This window comes from Muscardinus avellanarius (genome assembly GCF_963383645.1).
Source record: "Muscardinus avellanarius genome assembly, chromosome: 21".
NCBI classification, from domain to species: Eukaryota; Metazoa; Chordata; class Mammalia; order Rodentia; family Gliridae; genus Muscardinus; species Muscardinus avellanarius.
The window spans coordinates 16375655-16400042 of NC_137807.1; the positions used below are offsets into that span (position 1 = coordinate 16375655).

At 51.3% G+C, this 24388-nt stretch overlaps 1 protein-coding gene across 1 annotated transcript in view; it reads right to left on the reverse strand.

Moving 5' to 3' along the window:
- Positions 1–22660, reverse strand: part of LIMK2 (LIM domain kinase 2) — a gene marked incomplete at both ends in the record, with an annotated part of 37210 nt that extends 14550 nt beyond the window's left edge. Inside the window, 6 exons of the mRNA XM_080717863.1 lie at positions 2514–2707; positions 3499–3604; positions 5739–5927; positions 9658–9767; positions 11007–11142; positions 22608–22660. Coding sequence (XP_080573989.1) covers positions 2514–2707; positions 3499–3604; positions 5739–5927; positions 9658–9767; positions 11007–11142; positions 22608–22660 — 788 coding nt within the window. The remainder of the gene's footprint in view (positions 1–2513; positions 2708–3498; positions 3605–5738; positions 5928–9657; positions 9768–11006; positions 11143–22607) is intronic.
- Positions 22661–24388: the final 1728 nt, after the last annotated feature.

The window sequence follows — 24388 nt, forward strand, 5'->3', positions numbered from 1 at the left end:
CTGGGGATGTCTGTAGCTCAGTGGCAGGACACCTGTCTAGCGGGCATAAGGCCCTGGGTTCAATCCCTGACACTATGAGGGTAAAAAAAAGGGAACAGTGAGCCCGGCGTGGTGGCGCACGCTTGTAATCCCAGTACTTGGGAGGGTGAGACAGGAGGACTGCAGGTTCAAAGCCAGCCCTGGCAGCTTAGTGAGGCTCTCAGCAACCTAGTGAGACCCTGCTTCCAAATAAGAAATAAAATTGGGTTGGGGATATAGCTTGGAGATAGAATGCCTCTGGGCTCAATCCCTAGCACCAAAAAGGGGAACTCTGAGTACTTAACACCTGGAAGAATTAACTAGATTCTACTAGCTTATAATGGTCAACTCAACATAACAACATTCTAATTGTTTGTTTGTTTGTTTATTTATGTGTACTGGGGGTGGAACCCAGGGGTTCTACCTCTGGGCTATACTCCCAGAACTATTTTATATTCTACTGGGAAACAGGATCTCACTAAGTAGCTGAGGCTGGCTTCGAACCTGTGTGACCCTCCTGTCTCTGCAGCCCAAGCACGGGGATTACAAGCGTGTGCCACCACGCCCGGCTCACAACAGCATTCTAGATGGGCCCCACTACCTCTCCTCTCTGCTCAATTCCAGGCACTGACTGAGTCAGAGTGAGAACATGTTACCATCTAAAATATGAGCAAATAGGATTTTAGATATTTTGCGCTTTTATTGGATAGTGCTTGGGACTGAACGCAGGGGCATTCTACCTCTGAGCTACACCTCCAGCCCTATTTTCTATTCTTTATTTTGAAACAGAGTTTCACTAAGTTTCTGAGGCAGGCTGTGAATCTGCGATCCTCCTGTCTCAGCCTCCCAAGCGCAGGGATTACAAGCGTGCGCCACCACGCCCAGCTAAATTTTTTTTTTAAAGAGTGTCTCACCCCAGCACTTGGGAGGCTGAGACAGGAGGATCGCATAGGTTTGAAGCCAGCCTCGGCTACTTAGTGAGGCTCTCAGTAACTTAGTGACACCCTGTTTCCAAATAAAGTATAAAATGGGTCTGGGAGTATAGGCTGGAGGTAGAAAAGCCCCTGGGTTCCACCCCCAGTACCACACACACACACACACACACACACACACACACACACACAAAAGTGTCTCACTAAGTTGTGGAGGGTCTTGTAAGTTGCTGAGGCTGGCTGTGAACCTGCGATCCTCCTGTCTCAGATTCCTAAATACTGGGAGTGTAAGTATGCACCACCATGTCTAGCTTATTTTTCACTTCTTTGTACCTTCCATATTTCTGAACTTTAAGATAATAAGCATGTATAACTCTTATAGTAACAAAGCTACTAGGCTCACATTTTCAGAAGTAGCCAGTACTAATGACTGCTACTCTGACTTACTGCAGAAAGGACAGGAAGGCCGAGGACCCCAGCACTGTGGGACCCTGGAAACAGCTCTGTGCGGAATGCTCCTGCTGTAAGGGGCCACTCGGGAGGGCGGAGCTGCCTCGTCCTGCCCACAGGCTGGCGTGCGCTGCTGCGCTGCCTCCCCTGACCCTGCCCACCAGACGGCTCACACGACGACGTGCACATCTTCAGGCCCTCCTTCCCTCCCCTCCTACACGACGGCTCTCAAGGATCCGAGCAGCTCTCTGGCCATGTCAACTCTCCTCTTTCTAGGCCATGCATTTCGAGCCCCTCTCTACCCTCCGATACCCTGTCGCTGTCACACAACCATGCTGACCAAGGCCACAGTGGCCAGGAGCGATGGCGGCGCCCCCGAGAAGGGCCCAGCCGAGTGCACCCTGACTCGGCCTGTTTGCTCAGGGGGAGAGTCTGATTCCTACTGACCCTATTCTTTTCACATTTACTTAGCACTGATCCCACACTGGCACTGGACAACTCTGTGTCCTTGCCATGTTTAATCATGATGTAATTGGTGAGACAGCAGCACCTTTACCTTCTAACCCCGCTTCACAGATGCAGAAACAGGCTGAGAGACGAAGAGATTGAGGAAGGCGCTGGGTCTGAGGCCCTGGTATGGACATTTCTGCCTGAGAGCTGGCTCTGCTCTGCGCAGCTCCCGCGTGGGCTTACACACACACACAGCTGTCCTCCCTCACCCCACTAGAGACCCGGCGACTCGGGGTGTGGGGTTATGGGTCCTGCAAGTTTTAAACAACTTGTTTTCTCATTTTGAAAGTCCTTATATATGCTTATTCGGTCCTACCTGTGCCCCTCCTCCCCACTTTGGCCCCGTATTCCCTCCATGTTGCCTGTCCAGCTCAGGAGTTTGGTGGACAGAGTCTGGCCTTTGGTTTCTAAGGGAACCTGGCAGACAGCTGGGTCTGCGCCAGCCCTGGCTGTGAACTGCGGTTCCCACGGGCAGCTGGGTCAGCACAATCCTCACGGCCCGTCTCTGGCCAGCTGCTTTCCTTCCTAATGCTGCAGCCGTCAAAGCCAACTCCGCCTCTGGGCCAGACACGGGACAGAACAGAGCCAGGTGGGACGTCGCACCTCAGGGAGCGTCGCTTCAGCGTCCCCTCTAGGTTCTCCTTGGTGTCCAGGGCACTGAGGGCGTGGGAGTGTCCGGCATTCTGCATGTGGGGCAAGAGCCGGGCGTCCAGGCGCTGGTCCAGGTGCTGGGAGACCGGGTCATGCTCGATCAACAGCTGAAGTGTCTGGCTCGTCTGACTAATCGCGTCCTCCACCTGTGGCCAAGAGCAGGGTGAGGCTGGCTCCCACAGGCCGCCCTCCCCAGATGATCCAAGCACATTGGCCCAGGCTCCACTTGGCCAGTGCTGGCCTCCAGCAGCCTCATAGTCATCTCTGCTTGGCCCCTGCTGCCTCCCCCTGTCAAGCCATCCCTGCTGCCCTGATAGAGACCAGGGCTACAAGCTCAGAGCCACAAAAAAGAGATAGCCACAAGCCGGGCACAGCGGCGCATGCTTGTAATCCCAGTACTTGGGTGGCTGAGATAGGAGGATTGCAGGTTTGAGATTGGCCTCAGCAATTTTCTGAGACTCTCAGAAACCTAGTGACACCCTGTTTCAAAATGAAAAATTTAAAAAAGGTATGGATAGCCAGGCGTGGTGGCGCACGCTTGTAATCCCCGCGCTTGGGAGGCTGAGACAGGAGGATTGCATAGGTTCAAAGCCAGCCTCAGCTACTTAGTGAAGCTCTCAGCAACTTAGTGAGACCCTGTTTACAAACAAAGTATAAAATAGGTCTGGGAGTATAGGCTGGAGGTAGAAAAGCCCCTGGGTTCCACCCCCAGTACCACCATAAAATAAAAGTAAAAAAATTTAAAAAAAGGTATGGGGATGGCTTGGAGGTCAAATGTCCCTCAGTTCAATCCCCAGTAACACATACACACACACACACACACAAAAAAAAAAAAAAAAAAAAAAAAGAGAAGGGGGGAGAGAGAAAGAAATGGCCATATCCCCAGAGGGTCTGTTCCATGTCCCACCCCACAAGACAGACTGGACACTTGCTGTACCTCCTCCACGTGAAGCGTGCGGACAGGGGTGCCGTTGATCTCCAGGATGTGGTCCCCAGGGTGGATAGCATTGCGGTTGTTGGGGCTGATGTGCATCCGGTTGACCCTAAGCCAGACAAGGGTTGAAGCAGGGTGAAGGCATTCTAAAGACTCACGGGACCAACCCTGCCTCTGCCCCAGCCCGTCACTGGCCCAGCCCCCGCCACACGCCAGCGCATGCGTCTCAAGGAAGGAGATCACACTCACCCAGTGGCCTAGGAGGGGAACTTGGAAATCATCCTGCCCATCTAGGAATCCCTCCCTCCCCCACCCCCACTCACTGGAGAATCCTGCCTTCTCTCCATCACCATGGTTACCAACACCTCTGCCTGGGCTGCTGCTGCTGCTCTCTGACCTCTGGGCTCTTTCCCTCTCCATCTGACCTCCAATCCAGGGATCCTTCTAAAAAAGGCCAAGCTGGGGCCTCACCTCATGCTCACACCCCCAGGGGGCCCAGTGATCTTCACAATGCAGGCCTTCCATGCTCTAGAGCTCCTCCTCTGGCTATTCTCAGTCAACATCAGACACCACAGCCTCCACCTCTGGAGAAAGCCTCTCCCTCTGCAGTTCCCTCTTTATCTAATGAGACTGTAGAGCAGACCTCGCCTCCTCTCACCTATACTGAAAGCTCTGGCTTCACGTCCAACACACAGGAGCTGCACAACCGTATGTACAGGGTAATGGCCACCCCTTACTAGTATTACAGTATTACAGGGTCACGGGCTCTCTTCCCTGATCATCCGCTCAGACCTAGGATGGGGGTCTTAACCTCTTTTGGGTCATGGACCCCATTTTCTCCTTTCTTTCTTTCTTTCTTCTTTCTTTTTCTTCCTTTTTTCCTTTCTTTTTTGGATGGATGGGGCACAGGGGCATTCTACCTCTGAGCTATACCCCCAGTCCTGTTTTTTATTTATTTATTTATTTTTAAACAAGGGCTTACTAAGTAGCTGAAGGTGGCCACAAACCTATAATCCTCCTGTCTCAGCCTCCCAAGTACTGGGATTACAAGTGTGTGCCACCACCACACCTGGCTCTTTCCGCATTTCTCCATTTATTCAACCAAGAAAACAATAGTCAATGAACACTTTTTTTGCGGTCCTGGGGATGGAACCCAGGGGCATTCTACCTTCCAGCTACACCCCCCAGACCTAGTTTTTAGTCTTTATTTTGAAACAAGGTCTCACTGAGTTGCAAAGGGCCTCATTAAATAGCTGAGGCTGTCCACTGTGGGGAGCCATTAAGGTTTTCCCCTAAAAGAATACTTCTGATTGTCCTTTGCCCAGAGTCAATAAGGTTTGGGGTCATGGAAAGTTCAAAATAAAAAGTCTGAGTACAGGTTCAGACCTTTTACTCTGAGCTTTCCGTGTTCAGTACAGGTTCAGGAAGTTCAAAGTAAAAGGTGTGAAGCACAGGTGGTGATGGCACGAGGGACTGATTGACCTGGAACTGCATAAATAGGGCGAGAGAGAGATAAACCCGGGTTCGGCCAGTAGAGATCTTGACCCGGGAGTGGACTGGTGATCCTTCCATGCTTGAATTAAAATTCTTTGAATCAAATTCTTTTTTTTTCTTTTTTTTCTTTTTGGTGGTAATGGGGTTCCTGGAAACCCTTCTACCTCCGGACTACACTCCTAGACCTATTTTTACATTTTTACTTGGAAACAGGGTCTCCTAAGCCAGCGCGCGCGGCTGGCTTCGAACCTGCGCGATCCTCCTGTCTCTGCCTCCCAAGCGCGGGGATGACAAGCGTGCGCCAAGACGCCCGGCAAATCAAATTCTTAGAATTGAATTCTTTAATCCTCACTCCTCTCTTCGGAACCTGTACTTTTGCCGGCTGGCTCTGGCAGTCCACGAACCGTGATCCTCCTGTTTCAGCCTCCCCAAAGCTGTGATTACAAGCGTGTGCCACCACGCCCGGCTCCAAGAAACATTTATTAATCCAGGTGCTGTTCTAGGCCGTGGCCGTGCAAAAGACAAAGCAAGTTCCGGCTGGAATTCACATCAGTGATAATCAAACCAATACACACTAATCAAGCCAGATAATTTCAAAGAGCAGAGATGATCTGAAACCTGGCACCTGAAGGGTGAGCCATTCCGGCTCTCAGTAAGTAGCAGGAAAGCCTAGGCCCCGTGTGGTAACTCGAGGGAGGTGGGAGGAGGCCGAGGGAGCCTGCGAGGCCCCTGGGGGCCCTAGTACTTACTCTTTCACCTGCACGGTGGTGGCGTAGTCGGAGCAGCCGCTTTCCACAGACACGGAGAAGCCGCGCCTGCCCTCGGTGGTAGCCGGCATGGAAATGAGCGTGACAGAGTAGGGCAGCTGGTCCTGAGCAGACTCCGTGGAGAGCCTCTCAAACATGGGCGCCAGCACCACCTCATTGTGGCACTTCCCACTGGGAGAGGACACAAGGGCTGAGATCCCCATGGCCCACCCGGGAGACCCCAGCAATCACTGCGCCCGCCACATGGCGTCAAGCAACAGTACCCCTCTGCCATGACTCTTGGTGGCTACGTAGAAGGGGAGCTGGGTTCTCTGTGTTGGGCTGGAGCTGCAGTAGGTGCTGTATGGGGAGAACCCTATCTGGGAGTGAGAAGGTCTGCATTTATTTCCTTCCTCCCTCTCCCTTTTTTTGGTATAGGGGATTGAACCCAGGGGCATTCTACCTCTAAGCTACACCACCAAGACTTACTTACTTACTTACTTATTTATTTATTTATTTATTTATTTATTTATTTATTTGCGGCCCTGGGGATGAAACCCAGGGGCATTCTACCTCCGAGCTACACCCCCAGCCCTATTTTTATTCTTTGTTTATTTTTATTATTATTTTTTTGGTGGTACTGGGGTTCCTGGAAACCCTTCTACCTCTGGGCTACACTCCCAGACCTATTTTATACTTTTTATTTGGAAACAGGGTCTCTTAAACTAGCGCGGCCGGTATGAACCTGCGCGATCCTCCTGTCTCCACCTCCCAAGCGCGGGGATTACAAGTGTGGGCCACCATGCCCGGCTCTTATTTTTTACTTTGAAACAAGTTCTCACTAAGTTGTAGAGGGCCTCACTAAGTAGCTGAGGCTGTCTGTGTACCTGCGATCCTCCTGTCTCAGCCTCCGAAGTACTGGGATTATAAGCGTGCGCCACCATGCCCCGCCTCAGCCCCTTTTATTTTTATTTTGAAATAAGGTTTTGCTAAATTCCTGATGCTGTCTTCAAACCTGTGATCCTCCTGTCTCTGCTTCCCAAGTACTGGGATTACAGGCCTGTGCCACCATGCCCAGTGGATCTGCATTTTCCTGCTCTGCTTTTGTGGCAGGGAGAACCTGGCTCCAGTGTCCCATCCCCTCCCTGGCCCCTGGCTGACTTCCTTCATTGGCTTAGGCAGTTGGATGGGTTGAGCTGCAGGAGTTCTTAGGAACATGTGCATTTTAAGGGGGTACTGGGAATGAAACCCAGGGACATCCTATCTCTGAGCTACACCTCCAGCCCTATTTTGTTCTTTCATTTTGAAACTAGGTCTCACTAAGTTGCTGAGGGTCTTGTTAGTAGTTGAGGCTGGCTGCGAACCTGTGATCCTCCTGCCTCAGGCTCCCAAGTAGTGGGATTATACGTGTGGGCCACCACACCAAGTTACCTTTTTTTTTTTTTTTTTTTTTTTTTGTGGTACTGAGGATGGAACCCAGGGGCATTCTACCTCCTAGATACACCCCCAGCCATATATATATATATATATACACATACATATATATATATATATATACATATATATATGTATATATATATATTTTTTTACTTTTCTCAAAGGGACTTTTAAAATATACATATTTTTTATGCCAGGTGTGGTGGCGCACGCTTGTAATCCCCGCGCTTGGGAGGCAGAGACAGGAGGATAGCGCAGGTTCGAAGCCAGCCGCGTGCGCTGACTTAGGAGACCCTGTTTCCAAATAAAAATGTGAAAATAGGTCTGGGAGTGTAGCCCAGAGGTAGAAGGGCTTCCAGGAACCCCAGTACCACCAAAAATAAAAAATAAAAAAAATAAAAAAATAAAAAAATAAAATAAAAAATACATATTTTTATTGAAAATAAATGGTATACATTTAAACTGTACTTGGGGTCCTCCCCCCCCATCCCCCCCCCACACCAATGATTGTCCAGGGTAACCATGCCATATTCATACTTTTACACATATTCGGATATGGACCCTCATTAATCAAGATCAGCCTTCCTCCTCTCCTATCTTTCCATTCAAACTTTGCTGAGATTTCCCTTCCATTATCTGGAGTCCCACTGGTATCCTCCGTGTTCCCTAGTTTGGGCATATTAGAGGAAACATATGTCCCTTCTCTTTCTGTGCTTGGCTGATCTCACTTAACATAATGCTCTCCAGGACTTTCCATCTTCTTGCAAATGCCATGTTTTTATTCTTCTTTATAGCTGAATAGAATCCACTGTGTGTATTTCCCATAATTTTGCAATCCACACATCTGTTGATGGGGACCTGGGTTGGTTCCATATTTTGGCTATTACGAATTGTGCTGCTGTGAACATAGGTATGCATATGTTGCTGTGGTTCTCTGAATTCAACCCCTTTGGAACAATACCCAGGAGTGGTAGAGCTGGATCAAATGGTGGATCTATTCCCAGTTTTCTAAGGAATCTCCACACAGATCTCCATAGCAGCTGAACTAGTTTGCACTCCCACCAACAGTGTAAAAGAGTTCCTCTCTCCCCACATCCTCGCCAGCATTTGTTATTGGATTTATTTATGCTTGCCCCTCTGACTGGGGTTAGATGGAATCTCAGTGTAGTTTTGAGACCCCGACGGCTAGTGATGGTGAACATCTTTTCATGTATCTATTGGCCCTTTGTATCTCTTCTTTTGTAAAGTGTCTATTCAGTTCAATTGCCCATTTCTTGATTGGGCTGTTCGTTTTGCTAGTGTAGTCTTTTGAGCTCTTTGTATATTCTGGATTTCCTCCTGTCTCAGCCTCTCCAGTGTTACAAGCATGCGCCACCACGCCCGGTTTTTTACAGAGCTTTTTTTTTTTGGTGGTACTGGGATTCCTGGAAGCCCTTCTACCTCTGGGCTACACTCCCACGGGCTACACTCCCAGACCTATTTTTTAACTTTTTTATGTGGAAACAGGGTCTCTTAAAACAGCGAGGCTGGCTCCGAACCAGCACGATCCTCCTGTCTCTGCCTCCCAAGTGCGGGGATTACAAGCGTGCGCCACCATGCCTGGCAACAGTGAGTATTTCTTTTTTTTCTTTTTTTTTTTTTTTGGTGGTACTGGGGTTCCTGGAAGCCCTTCTACCTCCGGGCTACGCTCCCAGACCTATTTTATATTTTTGAAACAGGGTCTCTTATGCCAGCGCGGCTGGCTTCGAACCTGCGCGATCCTCCTGTCTCCGCCTCCCAAGCGCGGGGATGACAAGCGTGCCCACCACGCCCGGCGCGGTACAGAGCTTTTTAACAGCACTGCTGTGATAGAAATCCAGTGCCCTGACTACCCCAATAATAGTCTTTTTGTGTGTGTGTGGTAGTGGGGTTGACCCAGGGACATTCTACTCTTCAGAGCCCCACACTTAGTCCTTTTTATTTTTATTTTTTTGTGTGTGGTAATAAAGAATGAACCCAGGTTCATCTTACCTCCAAGCTATACCCCCTATCCTATACTTTAATTTTTTATTTAAAACAGGGTCTCACTAGGTTGCTGAGTCTTGCTGCACTGCTGAAGTGGACTTTAAACCTGAGATCCTCCTTTCTCAGTCTCTCAAGTACTGGGATTACATGTGTGCACCTCCATGCCCAGCTCCAATAATCTTCTTTTTTTTTTTTTTTGGTCCTGGGGATTGAACCCAGGACATTCTACCTCTGAGCTACAACCTCAGCCCTGCTTTTTATTTTGAAATAGGGTCTCACTAGATTGATGAGAGTCTCACTACTTGCTGAGGCTGTCCTCGAACATGTGATCCTCCTGTCTCAGCCTTCCAAGTCCTGCGATTACAGAAGTGTGTCAGGGCGCCTGGCTCTAATAATGGTCTTTTTACCCAGCTCACACTGCCACCTATCCCTCCCTCCTGGGCACTTTTGAGGGAGCCCAGACACAGGACCAGCATCTTACCAGTAGAGTGCGGCACGCTGCACCAGGGCATAGGCGTCTCCATCCTCAATGATCACCTTGCAGCTCATACAAGCAAAGCATTCTGGGTGGTACTTGAACTCCCCAGCCACCTGTGGGCAGGTGGAGAGAAGGGTACAGAGGGGGAGTAAGTTATCACTGTCAGTAGAGTGGGGCAAGGGTGGCTGGGCAACACCAAACCAGGGACCTGCACAGCCCAGGCAGAATCTTCTTTTTCCAATTAAGGACCTATAGACAACAGTCTAAGTCTAGCCTTCCAGTCTCTGCCCTAGAGCATGCACAGTAAGTGTCAGATTGGTGCTTCCTGTCTTTTCTGACGCTGCAAAAACATTTGTCTCAAATCATGAGAATGTATTTCCAGAAGTAATCACACCCACCAGAGGCTTATGGTTATCTCAACACAGGGTTGGTGAGTCTGTGGCTCTGCTCAAGGTCTTTGCCTAGAGCAGGGAGGCAGAACCTCTCCATCAGCTCCTCCAGGTCCCCCCCGATGGCCTGAACACCCTCTAGGCGTATCCTCCTGCCCACCTGCAACACTCTACTTTACAAACCGCATCCCACTGTGTGTCTCCTGCCTGCCCGTCCACCCACCCACGCCCAACACTGGATTGTTAGTTTTTTTTTTTTTTTTTTTGGAAGGGGAGTAAATGGTTTATTGGAAGCAGCAGGGAATAGGGAAAATGGCCAAACACCCCAAAGGGGCTGTCGGAACTCTGGAGTCCAGCAGCTGCCTTCAGGACAATACTTGAGAGTAGCCCAAGCCGAATGCCTTCAGATGCAACTGCTTTCTTCCAGAGTCCACGCGATCTGCCAGAAAGGAATAGGGAAAGTGGCAGAACACCTCTAAGGGCTGTCGGGACTCTGGTGTCCAGTCAGTAGCTGTCTTCAGGTCACTACCGGAGTGTCGCCCCAGCCAAGTGCCATCAGTTGCAAACTACTTTCTCCCAGAGTCCACGCGATCTGCCAGAAAAGTGCAGGTCACCCCTAGGGGCCCTGGTCAGCCTTGATGTCCAGCAGAGGCCTTCAGGTCACTACCCGAGAGCATCCCGGGCCGAATGCCTTCAATTGCACCCCACCTTCTCTCAAGGCTAACACGACCTGCGAGAGAGAAAAGCTCCCCAAAAGGGGAGGGGTTCCCAGAGAGGGAAGTTCCCGATTGTTAGGTATTTTGAGGGAAGGGTCATACTTGTCACAAAGAAGCGCCCCGCATATACCTGTTGGTTGAATAAAGGAGCTATTGGGAAGAGCAAAAGATGGGTGGCTGTGGGGAACTGGAGTGCGGTCAGCTGACTGTGATGGCTGAGAGGGGCCGCGAGGCAGGACTCACTCACCATAACGGGCCCCGTCATCAGCAGGGAGCACCCGTGGCAGGACTCCCCAAACTTGCCCCAGTAGTCCTTGTGACAGTAAAGCTTCCCATCCTTCTCGTAGTACCAGTTGGTGAGGGGATCCTGGCATTCCGAACACCTGTGGGGCAAGGGAAGCTCAGAGATGCTCCTAGCTCCCTGGACCAGGCCCTGTTCCTGGCTTCGAGGTCTAACAGCAAAATGGCTAGTCCTCCCTTTGATCCGAAGACAGGATGGAGAAAAGCTCCAGTGCGCTGCGCTGCTCCAAGGGAAGCTGGTTCAGTGTGAACAGCCCAAACCGGCTCTGTGTCATCTGCCTCTGTGAGCGCTCCATAGGCCTTAGAGCCCTCAGAGAATCTCCTCCGAGCTACACTCCCTGCCCAATTTTTTATTCTTTATTTTGAAACAGGGTCTCACTGAGCTGCAAAGGCCTTACTAAGTAGCTGAGGCTGTCTGTGAACCACGATCCTCCGGTTTCAGCCTCCTGAATGCTGGGATTACCCGAATGCGTGTGCCACCATGCCCGGCTATGTAAGGGTTTTTTAAAGAAACATATTAAAATATTTAAAGGTGTCTACAACTTACTTTTCATTTTTATTTTTTTGTGATATTTAATCCAGGGGGCATTCTACCTCTGGGCTACACCCCCCAGCCCTTTTTCTTGTTTTTAATTTTGAAACAGGGTCTTGGTAAGTTGTGGAGGGCCTCATTAAATTGCTAAGGCTAGCTGCGAACCTGCATCCCTCCTGCCTCGGCCTCCCAAGTACTAGTTCAGAAGTGTGCACCACTGTGTCCAACTTACATCTGATCCAGGGGGCATTCTACCTCTGGGCTACACCCCCCAGCCCTTTTTCTTGTTTTTAATTTTGAAACAGGGTCTTGGTAAGTTGTGGAGGGCCTCATTAAATTGCTAAGGCTAGCTGCGAACCTGCATCCCTCCTGCCTCGGCCTCCCAAGTACTAGTTCAGAAGTGTGCGCCACTGTGTCCAACTTACATCTGAAATTTTTTTTTTTTTTTTTTTTTTTTTTGCGGGTCTGGGGATGGAACCCAGGGGCATTTGACCTCCGAGCTACACCCCCTGCCCTATGTTTTATTCTTTATTTTGAAACCGGGTCTCACTGAGTTGCAGAGGGCCTCACTAAGTAGCTGAGGCTGTCTGCGAACCGCGATCCTCCAGGTCTCAGCCTCCCGAATGCTGGGATTACAAGCGTGCGCCACCACGCCTGGCTTGAAAATTTTCAAAATAAAATGTTGGAGGCTGGGCATGGTGGCGCACGCTTGTAATCCCCGCGGTTGAGAGGCCGAGACAGGAGGATCGCGCAGGTTCAAAGCCAGCCTCAGCTACTTAGTGAGGCTCTCAGCAACTTAGTGAGAACCTGTTTCCAAATAAAATATAAAATAGGTCTGGGAGTATAGCCCAGAGGTAGAAAGCCCCTGGGTTCCACCCTCAGTACCACCAAAAAAAAAAAAAAAAAAAAAAATGTTGGAGCCGCTGGGCACGGTGGCGGAGATAGGAGGATCGCGTAGGTTCGAAGCCAGCCGTGCTGGCTTAAGAGACCCTGTTTCCAAATAAGTCTGGGAGTGTAGCCTGGAAGAATCCGGGTACAAAAAAAAAAAAAGTTGGAGGAGAAACACAGAACTCCACTAGCCTGTGTGAGATCCGCAGTGCCCTCTGCCTGCCACCTGGCGGGAGCAGAGCCTCTCAATCAGATCAGGCGTGTCTAGGCCCTGTCTGGAGACAACTCCCTCTTCCTTTTTAAAATTTGTTGTTGTTGTTGTACTGAGGATGGAACCCAGGGGCATTCTACCTCTGAGCCACACCCCCAGCCCTATTTTTATTCTTTATTTTAAAACAGGATCTCACTAAGTTGTCGAGGGCCTCACTAAGAAACCGAGGCTGGTCATAAATCGCGATCCTCCTGTCTCAGCCTCCCAAATGCTGGGATTCCAAGCGTGCGCCACACGCCCGGCTTTCCTCCTCCTTCCTGAGCTTCCTAGAAAGCAAAGACAGGAGCTGGCTGGCCTGCTGAGCCAAGGCCACCTCCTTCCTTCTAGTTAAGACTCCCTAGTCTTTTTTAATGCTTTTTTCTTTGCGGTATTGGGGGTGGAACCTAGGGGACAATCTACGTCCAAGCTACACTCCCAGCCCTTTTTTTTTTGGTGGTACTGGGGGTGGAACCCAGGGGCTTTCTACCTCCGGGCTATCCTCCCAGACCTATTTTCTATTTTATTTGGAAACAGGCTCTCACTAAGTTGCAGAGAGCCTCACTAAATAGCTGAGGCTGGCTTCGAACCTGTGCGATCCACCTGTCTCAGCCTCCCAAGCGCGGGGATTACAAGCATGCGCCACCACGCCCGGCTCCTATTTTTTTACTCTTTAGTTTGAAACACGGCCTCACCAAATCGCAGAAGGCCTCACTAAGTAGCTGAGGCTGTCTATGTAGTGTGCAGCCCTGTCTCAGCCTCCCAAGTACTGGGATTACAAGTGTAAGTCGGTGCCACCATGCCGGGTGGCCCGGCTGGACGCCCGACTCTCACCATCAAAGCCGCGCTGCGCCCACGGTGGCCGCGCCCTTGCTTCTCAGCGCTGCCTGGGCTGCCTCCAGGTTGGAATCCTGGCCCTGCCCCTGACTAGCTACGTCATCTTGGGCAAAATTCTTCACTTTTCTGACCTAGTTTCTTCATCTGTAAAATGGACTGCTGAGAAAATTAACAGAACAAAATATATTAAATAAACACTAAATTAGGAGGCAAGGGGGCTACCTACCCTTGGGCAAGCCCTCTGTGGGCTGTTTCCCACCTAAATGGTCTTGGCTTTTTTGGGGGCACTTGGGATTAAAACTAGGGGCATTCTACCTTTGAGCTATACTCCCAGCCTGTTCTTATTTTTATTTTTTTGTTTGAAGCAGGGTCTTTGAAGCTAAGTTCCTGAGGTTGGCCTCATCCCTGTGATCCTCCTGTCTCGGCCTCCCAAGTAGTGGGATTCCAAGGCGTGCATCACCGTGCTCAGCTGCACTTTTCGTTTCTGAAATGGTTAGTAAGGCCCTCTACTCTCACCATAGCAGTGAGGATTAAATGTGGTTCTGAATGGCTAGGCGAGAAGGCCAGCACTAGAGGCCTTCTTTCCTGTCCTCACCTCCTGCCTTTCTCCTTCACCAAGCTCTGAGTTCCCACAAAGTAGAGACACTGTCCTATTCAATCTTGTAGACTAAGCATCTCCTACCTGCAGTGGAGAAAGGCTGGTACAGCATATCTGCACCCAACCGCAGGCCTGGGCTGTTCCCCCTAGAGGCGTACGTGCGCCCCAGGGCACGGAGCACCAGAACCGCCCTCCCTTCTACCGCCAATATCCTGCTTTTGTTCCCTGCAAGTAGCCCTGGCCAGGCCGGGAGACGAGCAGGGAGGGACACAAGTGCAGGCGCGCGGGCCTGCGGGAAGAGCACACGTGCGTCAAGGAGGCCTGACAACGGCCAGCTCGTGGCCCAAGTCTCTTTGAAAGTGTCTTTGAGGAACAGGAAGGAGAACTGGCTGCGGTCTCCAATTTCTGTTCTGTCAGAACACAACTGGGTTCTTAGGCCCCTGGAGACTTCCGAGCTCTGGCTTAGCTATTAACAGCTGCTGTTACTTGAAGGCAGACTACACTCCGGCCTCCGTGGGCAGTGGCCTCCTAATTTTGTCTTTCATCATGACTATACATACCTCTACGAGGCGGTAGGATTAGCTCTGGTTGGTTGTTTTTTTGTACTGGGGATTGAACCCAGGGGGTGCCATACCCCTGAGCTATATCTCCAGCCCAGGTTGGCCTCAAACTTGATATCCTCCTGCCTCGGCCTCCTGAGTAGGTAGGATTACAGGTATGCGCCTCGCTAGGATTATCCCTGTTTTACAGACTGGACGGCTGAGAAGCAGAGTGGAAGTGACATTATTGTGCAGGCACCCAACACCTAAACAGCGCAGCTGGACTCTGAACCCATGGGCCCTGGCCAGGAAGCTGCCTGTCCTGCGCGTTGTCCGAGCGGTAGCCTGTCTCAGCAGCCGGCCCAGGTTCTCATGAGAGACAGCGAGGGGCCTGTGCCGAGGGCACAAGTCCCTAGAGTCTGCTTATCCCTTTGTGTTGCTGTAGCTTAAATAACGCACGCTAAGTGGTGTAATTATTTCACCTCCTTAATTTTTTCCACAGTGTTCTGTTCCCCAGAAGTCCCCTCCGTCTTTTTTTTTTTTTTTTTTTGGTGGTACTGGGGGTGGAATCCAGGGGCTTTCTACCTCCGGGCTACACTCCCAGACCTATTTTCTATTTTATTTGGAAACAGGGTCTCACTAAGTTGCTGAGAGCCTCGCTAAGTAGCTGAGGCTGGCTTCGAACCTGCGCGATCCTCCTGTCTCAGCCTCCCAAGCGCGGGGATTACAAGCGTGCGCCACCATGACCGGCACCTCCGACCTTTTAAGGAACTAGGCGTGATGGCACATACTTGTAATACCAGCATTTGGGAGGCTTAGAAAGACAACAAGTTTAAAGCCAGTCTCAGCAATTTAGCCGGGCTCTCAGTAATTCAGTGAGACCTTGTTTCCAAATACAAAATAAAATAGGACTGAGGGTGTAGTTTGGAGGTAGAATGCTTCTGAAAGGAGAGAGAGAGAGAGAGACAGAGAGAGAGAGAGAGAGAGAGATCTGAAAATATAAGGTGCTACTCAAAATTGTCCCCCTCAGCTTCTCAGAGGCCGTGGCCACCGTCTGTTGTTCCCAAGCCAAAACATCTTCTCCAGCTTTTTTTTTTTTTTTTTTTGTAGTACCGAGGATGGAACACTCCCAGCCCTGTTAGTTTTCATTTTGAAATAGGGTCTCACTAAATTGCCGAGGCTGGCCACAAGCCTGTGACCCTCCTGTCAGCATTTCAAGTGCTGGGATTCCAGGTACATCACTACATCTGGCTCCAGATTTCAATTTTTTAATTTAAAAAAAAAAATTTTTTTTGGTGGTACTGGGGGTGGAACCCATGGGTTTTTCTACCTCCAGGCTGTACTCGCAGGCCTATTTTTATACTCTATTTGGAAGCAGGGTATCACTAAGTTGCTGAGAGCCTCACTAAGTAGCTGAGGCTAGCTTCGAACCTGTGCGATCCTCCTGTCTCAGCCTCCCAAGGGCAGGGATTACAAGCGTGCGCCGCCACGTCTGGCTCAGATTTTGATTTGTGTGTGTGTGTGTGTGTGTGTGTGTGTGTGTGTGTGTCTGGGGATGGAACCCAGGAGCATTTGACCTCCGAGCTACACCCCCTGCCCTATTTTTTATTCTTTTTTTTGTTTGTTTTTGGTGGTACTGGAGTTCCTGGAAACCCTTCTACCTCTGGGCTACACTCCCAGACCTATTTTATATGTTTTTATGTGGAAACAGGTTCTCTTAAGGCAGCGCGGCTGGCTTCGAACCTGCGCGACCCTCCTGTCTCCACCTCCCAAGCGTGGGGATTACAAGCATGCACCACCATGCCCGGCTTATTTTATACTTTTTAAAATTTGGAAACAGGGTCTCTTAAGCCAGCACGGCTGGCTTCAAACCTGTGCACTTTCTCCTGTCTCCGCCTCCCAAGTTTGGGATTACAAGCGTGCGCCACCACGCCCGGCTCAGATTTCAATTTCTTAAAATTTCAAGTGACAGTCACAGTCTACCCGGCTCCAGGCCCAAGAACACCCACATGGGAGGCTGTAGGGCTAGACGGTGACGGTGACCAGGGCTCAGCACTACTCACCAGCTGCCGAGGGGCCGGAGTACACAGAGCCGAAGCCTGAAAGTCCAGGACATTACCTAAAGCCCACCCAAGCTGACGCTGCACCTGAGGACACCTCCCAAACTTGCCTTCCAACCACCATGGTGGGGCCGGACAGACACAAACTGAACTAGAACCGGGCGTTCCCTTAGTGGCCAGCTCAGATCCAACCGGAGGCCTTCAAATCAGCACGCAGATGATCAGCTGAGATCTTTACAAAAAACTCTTTACTATCTGTCATCTAAAGCCAGCCACTCTGTGGTTCTGGGCCTCGGTTTCCTCCCTTGTGCAGTCAGGCTACTGCTGCGGCCGGAATCTCGTGGAGAACTGAATTACACACAAACGTCTCACGCGGGGCCGGACTCACAGCAGATGCCCCAGGAACTCAACAGAGGAAAACGGGAACTCAACAGAGGAAAACGCAGGCAGACCTTGTCCCTCCCACGCCTGGGCAACGAGGATCAGCTTTTCACCTAGAACCCAACAGGTTTCTGTGAGCAGAGAAGGAAGAACCTAAAGTAAATTTCTAATCAACTAGAAACCAACTAATCTCAGCTGGTGGCGCAGGAGGATCGAAGGTTTGAGGCCAGCCTCGGCAACTTAGCAAGACCCCAGCAACTTAGTGAGAACCTGTTTCCAAATAAATAAAAAAAAGGCTGGGTGTGTAATTTGGAGATAGGATGCCCCTGGAGGGGACCCACGGATCTAATCAATTCCTACCAATTAAGATATAGCTGCTGTGTGTCTAGGATGAGTAAGAACAGGCAGGCAAGCCGGGCGTGGTGGCGCACACTTTTAATCCCAGCATTCGGGAGGCTGAGACGAGAGGATCGCGGTTTGCGGACAGCCTCAGTTACTTAGCGAGGCCCTCTGCAACTTAGTGAGACCCTGTTTCAAAATAAAGAATAAAAAAATAGGGCTGGGGGTGTCGCTTGGAGGGAGAATGTGTCTGGGTTCTATCCACAAAAACAAAAACAAACAAACAAACAAACAAAAAACTGGGGCAAGGTGCTATGCTGGGAGAAGAGGAGATAAGATACAAGCCCAAACCTCATGCCCATCCACATCCTTCAGACCAAATATTTACAGGTGAATTCTCAAGCCATGCAGTAAAGGAACAAAGCAGTCAGCATTACGGTAGAGTTACGCAGGTGGAAGAACAAGCCCTTTCGTGTCCAGGGGAAGGCCCAGCGAGCCTCCTGGAGAAGGTTCTTCCAGCTTCTACCCTTTGAGCTCTGGCTGGGCTGGACAGGAGAGAGAAAAGCTCCCTTAGGCAGAGCCAGAGAGCCCCGGGAGGGGGGCGCCCCTGGGAGTGGGGTGCCACCTTCTCCCTGAGGGCAGGTAAGACCTAGACACTCTATTCCACCAGAGCCTTGGCTGTGTGTGTGTGTGTGTGTGTGTGTGTGTGTGTGTGTGTGTGTGTGAGAGAGAGAGAGAGAGAGAGAGAGAGAGAGAGAGAGAGAGAGAGAGAGACGGGGATTCAACCCAGGGGCATGCTGCCTGAGCTACATTCCCAGGCTTATTTTTTGTTTTGAAACAGGGTCTCGCTAGGTTACCAACAGTCCCACTAAATTGCCAAAGGCTGGATTTGAACCTGCAACCTCTTGTCTCAGCCTCCCAAGTCCTGGGATTACAAGGGTATGCCACCACTTCCTAGAGCCCGGCTTTTATCACTAAAGATCCTTTTCGCTGCTCTTTCCTGCAGATTCTTTGGATTGAAACAGTCTGCCAAGGAAGCTGGATTATGGAAGGTTATCCTGGTTTTTTTTTTAAATCAAGTGTGCATGTATGTCGCTGTCAGCATGATTTACATTATTATGTGAGACTATAATGCACCAATAAAAGCATATTAAAAGTCAAACACAAGCTGGGCGTGGTGGCGCACGCTTGTAATCCCTGCGCTTGGGAGGCTGAGACAGGAGGATCGCGCAGGTTCGAAGCCAGCCTCAACTACTTAGTGAGGCTCTCAGCAACTTAGTGAGAGCCTGTTTCCAAATAAAGTATAAAATAGGTCTGGAGCCGGGCGTGGTGGTGCAGGGTTGTAATCCCAGCATTTGGGAGGCTGAGCCCGGAGGATCGTGGTTCACAGACAGCCTCAGCTACTTAGTGAGGCCCTCTGCAACTCAGTGAGACCCCGTTTCAGAATAAAGAATGAAAAATAGGGCAGGGGGTGTAGTTTGGAGGTCGAATGCCCCTGGGTTCTATCCTCAGACCCGCAAAATAAAAATAAATAAATAAATAAATAAAATAGGTCTGGAAGTATAGCCCGGAGGTAGAAAGCTGCTGGGTTCCACCCTTAGTACTACACACACACACACACACACACACACACACACACACACACACACAAACACAATCAAGTATTAAAGTGCAGTTTCAATCAAAAGTCAGGAAGCCTGTAGCTTAAAGAGAGGGTTTCCATTATTTGAGGGGAAAAAAGGGAAAGAAGTCTACACATCTCTGAAGGGCCATATATGTTGCAGAGTTGAGAACCATTTACCTTTTCTGAGTCCTTCAATTTTTTTTTCTTTTTTTTTTTTTTGGCGGTACTAGGGTTGGAACCCAGGGGCTTTCCTACCTCCAGGTTACACCCCCCAGACCTATTTTATACTTTATTTGGAAACAGGGTCTCACTAAGTTGCTGAGGCTGGCTTCGAACCTGCGTGATCCTCCTGTCTCAGCCTCCCTAATGCTGGGCTGAGTCCTTCAATTTGCAGATAAGGAGAAAAAGAGTTCCAGAAGACTAAGGCTGCCAAAGGTTACTGCTATTCTGGGCAGGGTTAGTTTTTGTTTTATTTTTATTTTTATTTATTTTTTCTTTTTAATATGAGTTACTTTAGAATAAAAAGATGCAGTTGTTTTCTTCAAGAGATAATATATAAATCAAGCTCATTAAATCAATTAATTAAGGGAAATTCTATAAAAAGAAAAATCTTTTTTTTTTTTTTGCGGGTCTGGGGGTAGAACCCAGTGGCATTCAACCTCCGAGCTACACCCCCTGCCCTATTTTTTTATTCTTTATTTTGAAACTGGGTCTCACTGAGTTGCAAAGGGCCTCACTAAGTAGCTGAGGATGTCCGCACCGCGATCCTCCAGTCTCAGCCTCCCGAATGCTGGGATTACAAGCGTGCGCCACCACGCACGGCAAGAAAAATCCTTTTCAAAGCCGGGTATGGTGGTATAGGGCTGTAATCCCAGTACATGGGAGGGCTAGACAGGAGGTTCATAAATTCAAGGCCATTCTCAACAAATTAGCAAGACCCTGTTTCAAAATAAAAAATAAAAGCAGAGCCTTGCAGCACAAGCCTGTAATCCTAGTACTTGGGAGGCTGAGGAGGAGACCCGGAGGTTGGAAGACAGCCCCAGCAACAGAGTGAGACCCTGTTTCAAAACCAAAAATAAAAAAGAGGTCTGGGGAGAGCCAGGCGTGGCGGTGCATACTTGTAATCCCAGCATTCTGAAACTGAGACAGGAGGATCACGGTTCGTGGACAGCCTCAGCTACTGTTTAGTGAGGCCCTTTGCAACTCAGTGAGACCCTGTTTCAACAAAATAAAAAGACCAAATAATAGGGCTGGGGGTGTAGCTCCAGTACCGCAAAAAAAAAAAAACCCAAAAAAACAAAAAAAAACTTCCCGGGCTGCAGGTATGTTTTAGTGGTCAGTCCCACTTGCCTGGTGTGCACCAGGTTTGATACCCAGCTCTGGAAAAAGAAATAAAATCACTCCCTAATTGACCTCTTCTGTAAATTCCAGTTAGAGGTGCTGTTCCCCCGCCCCGTGCTGTGACGAGGTGGGAAGATGGCGGCCTCTCTGCTGGGTGTGGCCTGCCAGACAGAGCCCAGGCACACCAAAATCACGTCCTTCGTTCTGTTGCCTCTTCCCTCCCTCCGCATCGCGCCTGGTCATGTCCCTGTGAGTCTGGTCACGTCACCTCCCTGGCGGCCACATCTCCAGAGCTCCTGTGCACTTTGAGCTCCTCCAGAGGCCTGGTCAAGGACTTAACTTGTTAGAGTCTGGCAGGGTCCTGTTCAGAAGCCCAGGACGCCTAGTCCAGGGAGGGGCAGGTACTGGTCGAGTGGAACCCCGCAGATGCCAGGAGGAAGGGCTGATGGCAGCAGCAGCAGCTTTCTGGGGGGAGCAGAGGAGCTGGGCCCCAGGCTCTCTCACACGTGGCCTCTCAGTCGGGGGAGGGCGGAGGGTCTAGAGCGAGTCAGTAAGCCCCTCTCCTTGACTCCAGCTGGGCCAATACACTTGGGGGACAAGGGTAAGGTCATCAGGTTCCCCAGAGAGGCTGGGGCAGAACAAGCCAGATGGTTGGACATGGGCATCATTGGAAGCCTGGCCCTCAAAGACCTAGGTTAGAGTTCATTATCTGCTCTGGTCTCAACTCAGGAGAAACTGTATCCTGATCCCCAAAGATTAAAGGGGTACAGCTCCTGGTGTCTACAGGAATCTTTCCCCCAAACTGCCTTTCCAGGATTAAGAGTAAGAAGAATTATCCAGGAGCACATGCCTGTAATCCCAGAACTTAGAAGGCTGAGACAGGAGGATCCCAGATTCAAGGCCAAGGTGAAGTCACTTAGCGAGAAACTGCTTTTCTCTGTTGTGGCACTAGGTACTGAACCGTGGACTCAAGCCTGGGATGCTCCTGGCCATTCTTCTTTCTGTTCTCTGCTGGGGTAGGAAAGCAGACTGAGAAGGCCCCGGGGGACATGCGGCTAGAGAGGGCTGGACTGCTGCAGGATGAGAACTCAGAGAAGCAGCCAGGGCGACCTCACATGTCCCCTTTGCTGAAAACGGTTGCCTCACCTGGAAAATAAGGACCGCCATCTGGATGAGAGACTAAAGCTCAGGGTGCCTATAGGGTGCTGGTACAGCTCAACACCCAGGACCCCCGGCCCCAACCCAGATGCCTCCCACTCTGCCTGCCGGGCCGGGCCTCAGTGAACCACATGGTCATCTGCTCTCCTGCCCAGGGCCACCTGTCCTGTGAGGGAGTATCCCAAAGTCTGGGCGTGGAGCGCGGCTGGGGAAGCCAAAGTCTAGCAGGACCACTAGGGAGGGAGGCAACCCTGGAACAACAGGCTTCTCCCAAGGAATAAAAACAAGCCCCACCCCAGCCAGGAATGGCTCCATTCAGAAGGGACCCGGAGGGCCAGAAACCCCTTGGGGAGTTTCTACTGGAGACGGGTGGGGCAGTGAGGAAGAAAGGCAGGCCAGGAGTTTCCAGCCTCCCTGAGAAGTCCCACGGCCGCGGGCATGCAGGCCCAGGGCCCGGAGCCACAGCCCACCTGGGAGCTCAACACCCCTTCAAGGCCAGGAGTAATGTGCTTGCCATTACCAGAACAAACGCTTATGGGGTGCTTATGGGGTGCGACTGTGTACCAGGCTGCCCACACCCAGGCCTCGAAGCTTCCAGGTTCGGCAAAACCTGCCCGTCCTGCCTGTTGGGACAAATTCTTGGGCGGGCGGCTTGGCCCGCAGGTAAGACATGTGAGAGCTGGAACAGCACCGCGTTTGTGCTCTGCCCCCAAGCAGAGGCACCAGAGCGGGCCAGACCGGCGCGTCTCTGGAGGCCCTTCCAGGTGTGTCTGGGAAGGAAGGGGAGCCAGGGCCTCTCCCGCAGCTCGCCATCTCTGCGGCACGGTGGGCCAGCCCTCGCCAGGCGGGTTCTGCCTGGGAATAACCTCTACTGGCTTCTGCCTCCCAGAAGTGATGGGTATGGGAGAAGTTAGGTCAGAAAAGCAGACCCAGGGAGGCCTTGCCCTCCCCGGGGACCAGGGCCCGCAGAGGAGATGGGGAAGGGCCCTGGGAGGCCAACTCACCGGAAAGGGTCCCTGGAGGTAAAGTAAGCCGGGATGGACAAGTAACTGCCCATCTTCTTCCCACACCAGGTCAACAGGCTCAGCAGCAGACCCGCCTGGGAGTGCTTCAGGCCGGCTGCAGGCGGCCACCATGACAGGCCCGTTCCGGCACCTCTGGCTGGCGGCTGCCCAGCGCTCACCTCTCCCTCCGGAGCAGGAGCGTGAGGACTCCAGGCCACTTGCCCCCTGGCAGATCCCCGCAGGGGCTCATGGCTGGGGTGGCTCCTCCCTCGTTCTCAGAGGCCGGGGTGGCCCCAGGGGAAGCACCTCAGGCGGAGACTACGGAGACTATATGCACACAGGCATTCTCGGGCAGGGGCCGGTGACTAGCTAAGAAAGGAGGACTGCTGTCAAGTGAGTCTTCTTCAGTCCCACCCCGTGAGGGAGGGAGGGAGGAAGAGGAGGGGCTCCTGCAGAAGCGAGGTATGTGGTTGGAGCAGCTATTAGGAAACAGACCTTGCAGCAAGGGGTGGAGCCGGGCTGGAGCGAGGCTGCAGGCAGGCGCTGTGCTGCAGACAATAACCGGGCCGGCCTGGCCGTGTTCATCCCATCATCCCCGGGGCTCAGAGCAGGGAAGGGCCGCAGAGAGGGCCAATGAGTATCTGACTTCATAAGTCCCCAGCCTGGAAGAACTGCCTCAAGGACAGTAACCACTCAGAGGTAAAGAAAAGCCAGGGATGCCAGCGCCAGGCAGCCACGCCCCCAGGGCCGCCTTCAACTCTACCTTCTTGGTGTTAGGGCCCGCTGACCTCCTCCCTCTGCCCCCATGGGAGCTGCCACTTCCACTCTGGGGCAGGCTGTGCTGCAAACGAGGACATGAGCCCCAGTATTAACTGCCATCTGATGTGTCTGTGTGTGGCAGGCACTAAAGGCATGCTTTTATTTCTCTGAGATAGGAATGATCCCCACTTTATTTTATTTTTGCAGTACTGAAGATGAAACTCAGGCATCTACCTTAGAACTACACCCCCAGCCCTATTTTTTATTCTTTATTTTGAAACAGGGTCTCACAGAGTTGCAGAGGGCCTCAGTAAGTAGCTGAGGCTGTCCTTGAACCGCGATCCTCCTGTCTCAGCCTCCTGAATGCTGGGATTCCAAGCGTGCGCCACCACGCCTGGCGATCTCCATTTTATAAACTAGTAGCCTGAGCCACAGAGCGGTGACTTCAGTGTGACCACGGGGCCCCAGAGCTACAGATCTGAGAGACAGGGCTTCCTTCTACCTCCTCCAAGGGACACAGAACAGAAGACGGAGTCCAGGTCCCCTGCGCCCTGTCACTCATTCACGCATTCCCAGAATGCCATCCACACTTCTTGAACTAAAAACAAGGCCTGATGGATGAAGAGGCTTGGATGCCCAGGGGGATGGCCCAGGTACCTGGGACGGGAGTCAGCCTGCAGACCCAAGCTCTGAGGCCAAGAGCTTTTCACTGAGAAAGCCCCACCCTCCCACACCACCACCTGCAGGACCGCTGCAGACACAGGAATGCTACCCTCATGGCTGGACTCGGGGCAGTGACACGGGCTCTCTCCTATCAGACGCCCCCTGGCCACCAGAGAGCCTCCGGGCACTCCGCGGCTGGGAACGGTGGCAGCAGAGGTGATAAAAGTGGCCACTGGGTTAGAGAAGCTTCTGCCCATTCTTCCAGGTGGGGTGAGATACCGATGAGTGAGATCTGGGCCAGCACAGTGGGGCTCACTGTGACCCACCCGCTGCAGAGGCTGAGGACCAGCAAGGGCGAG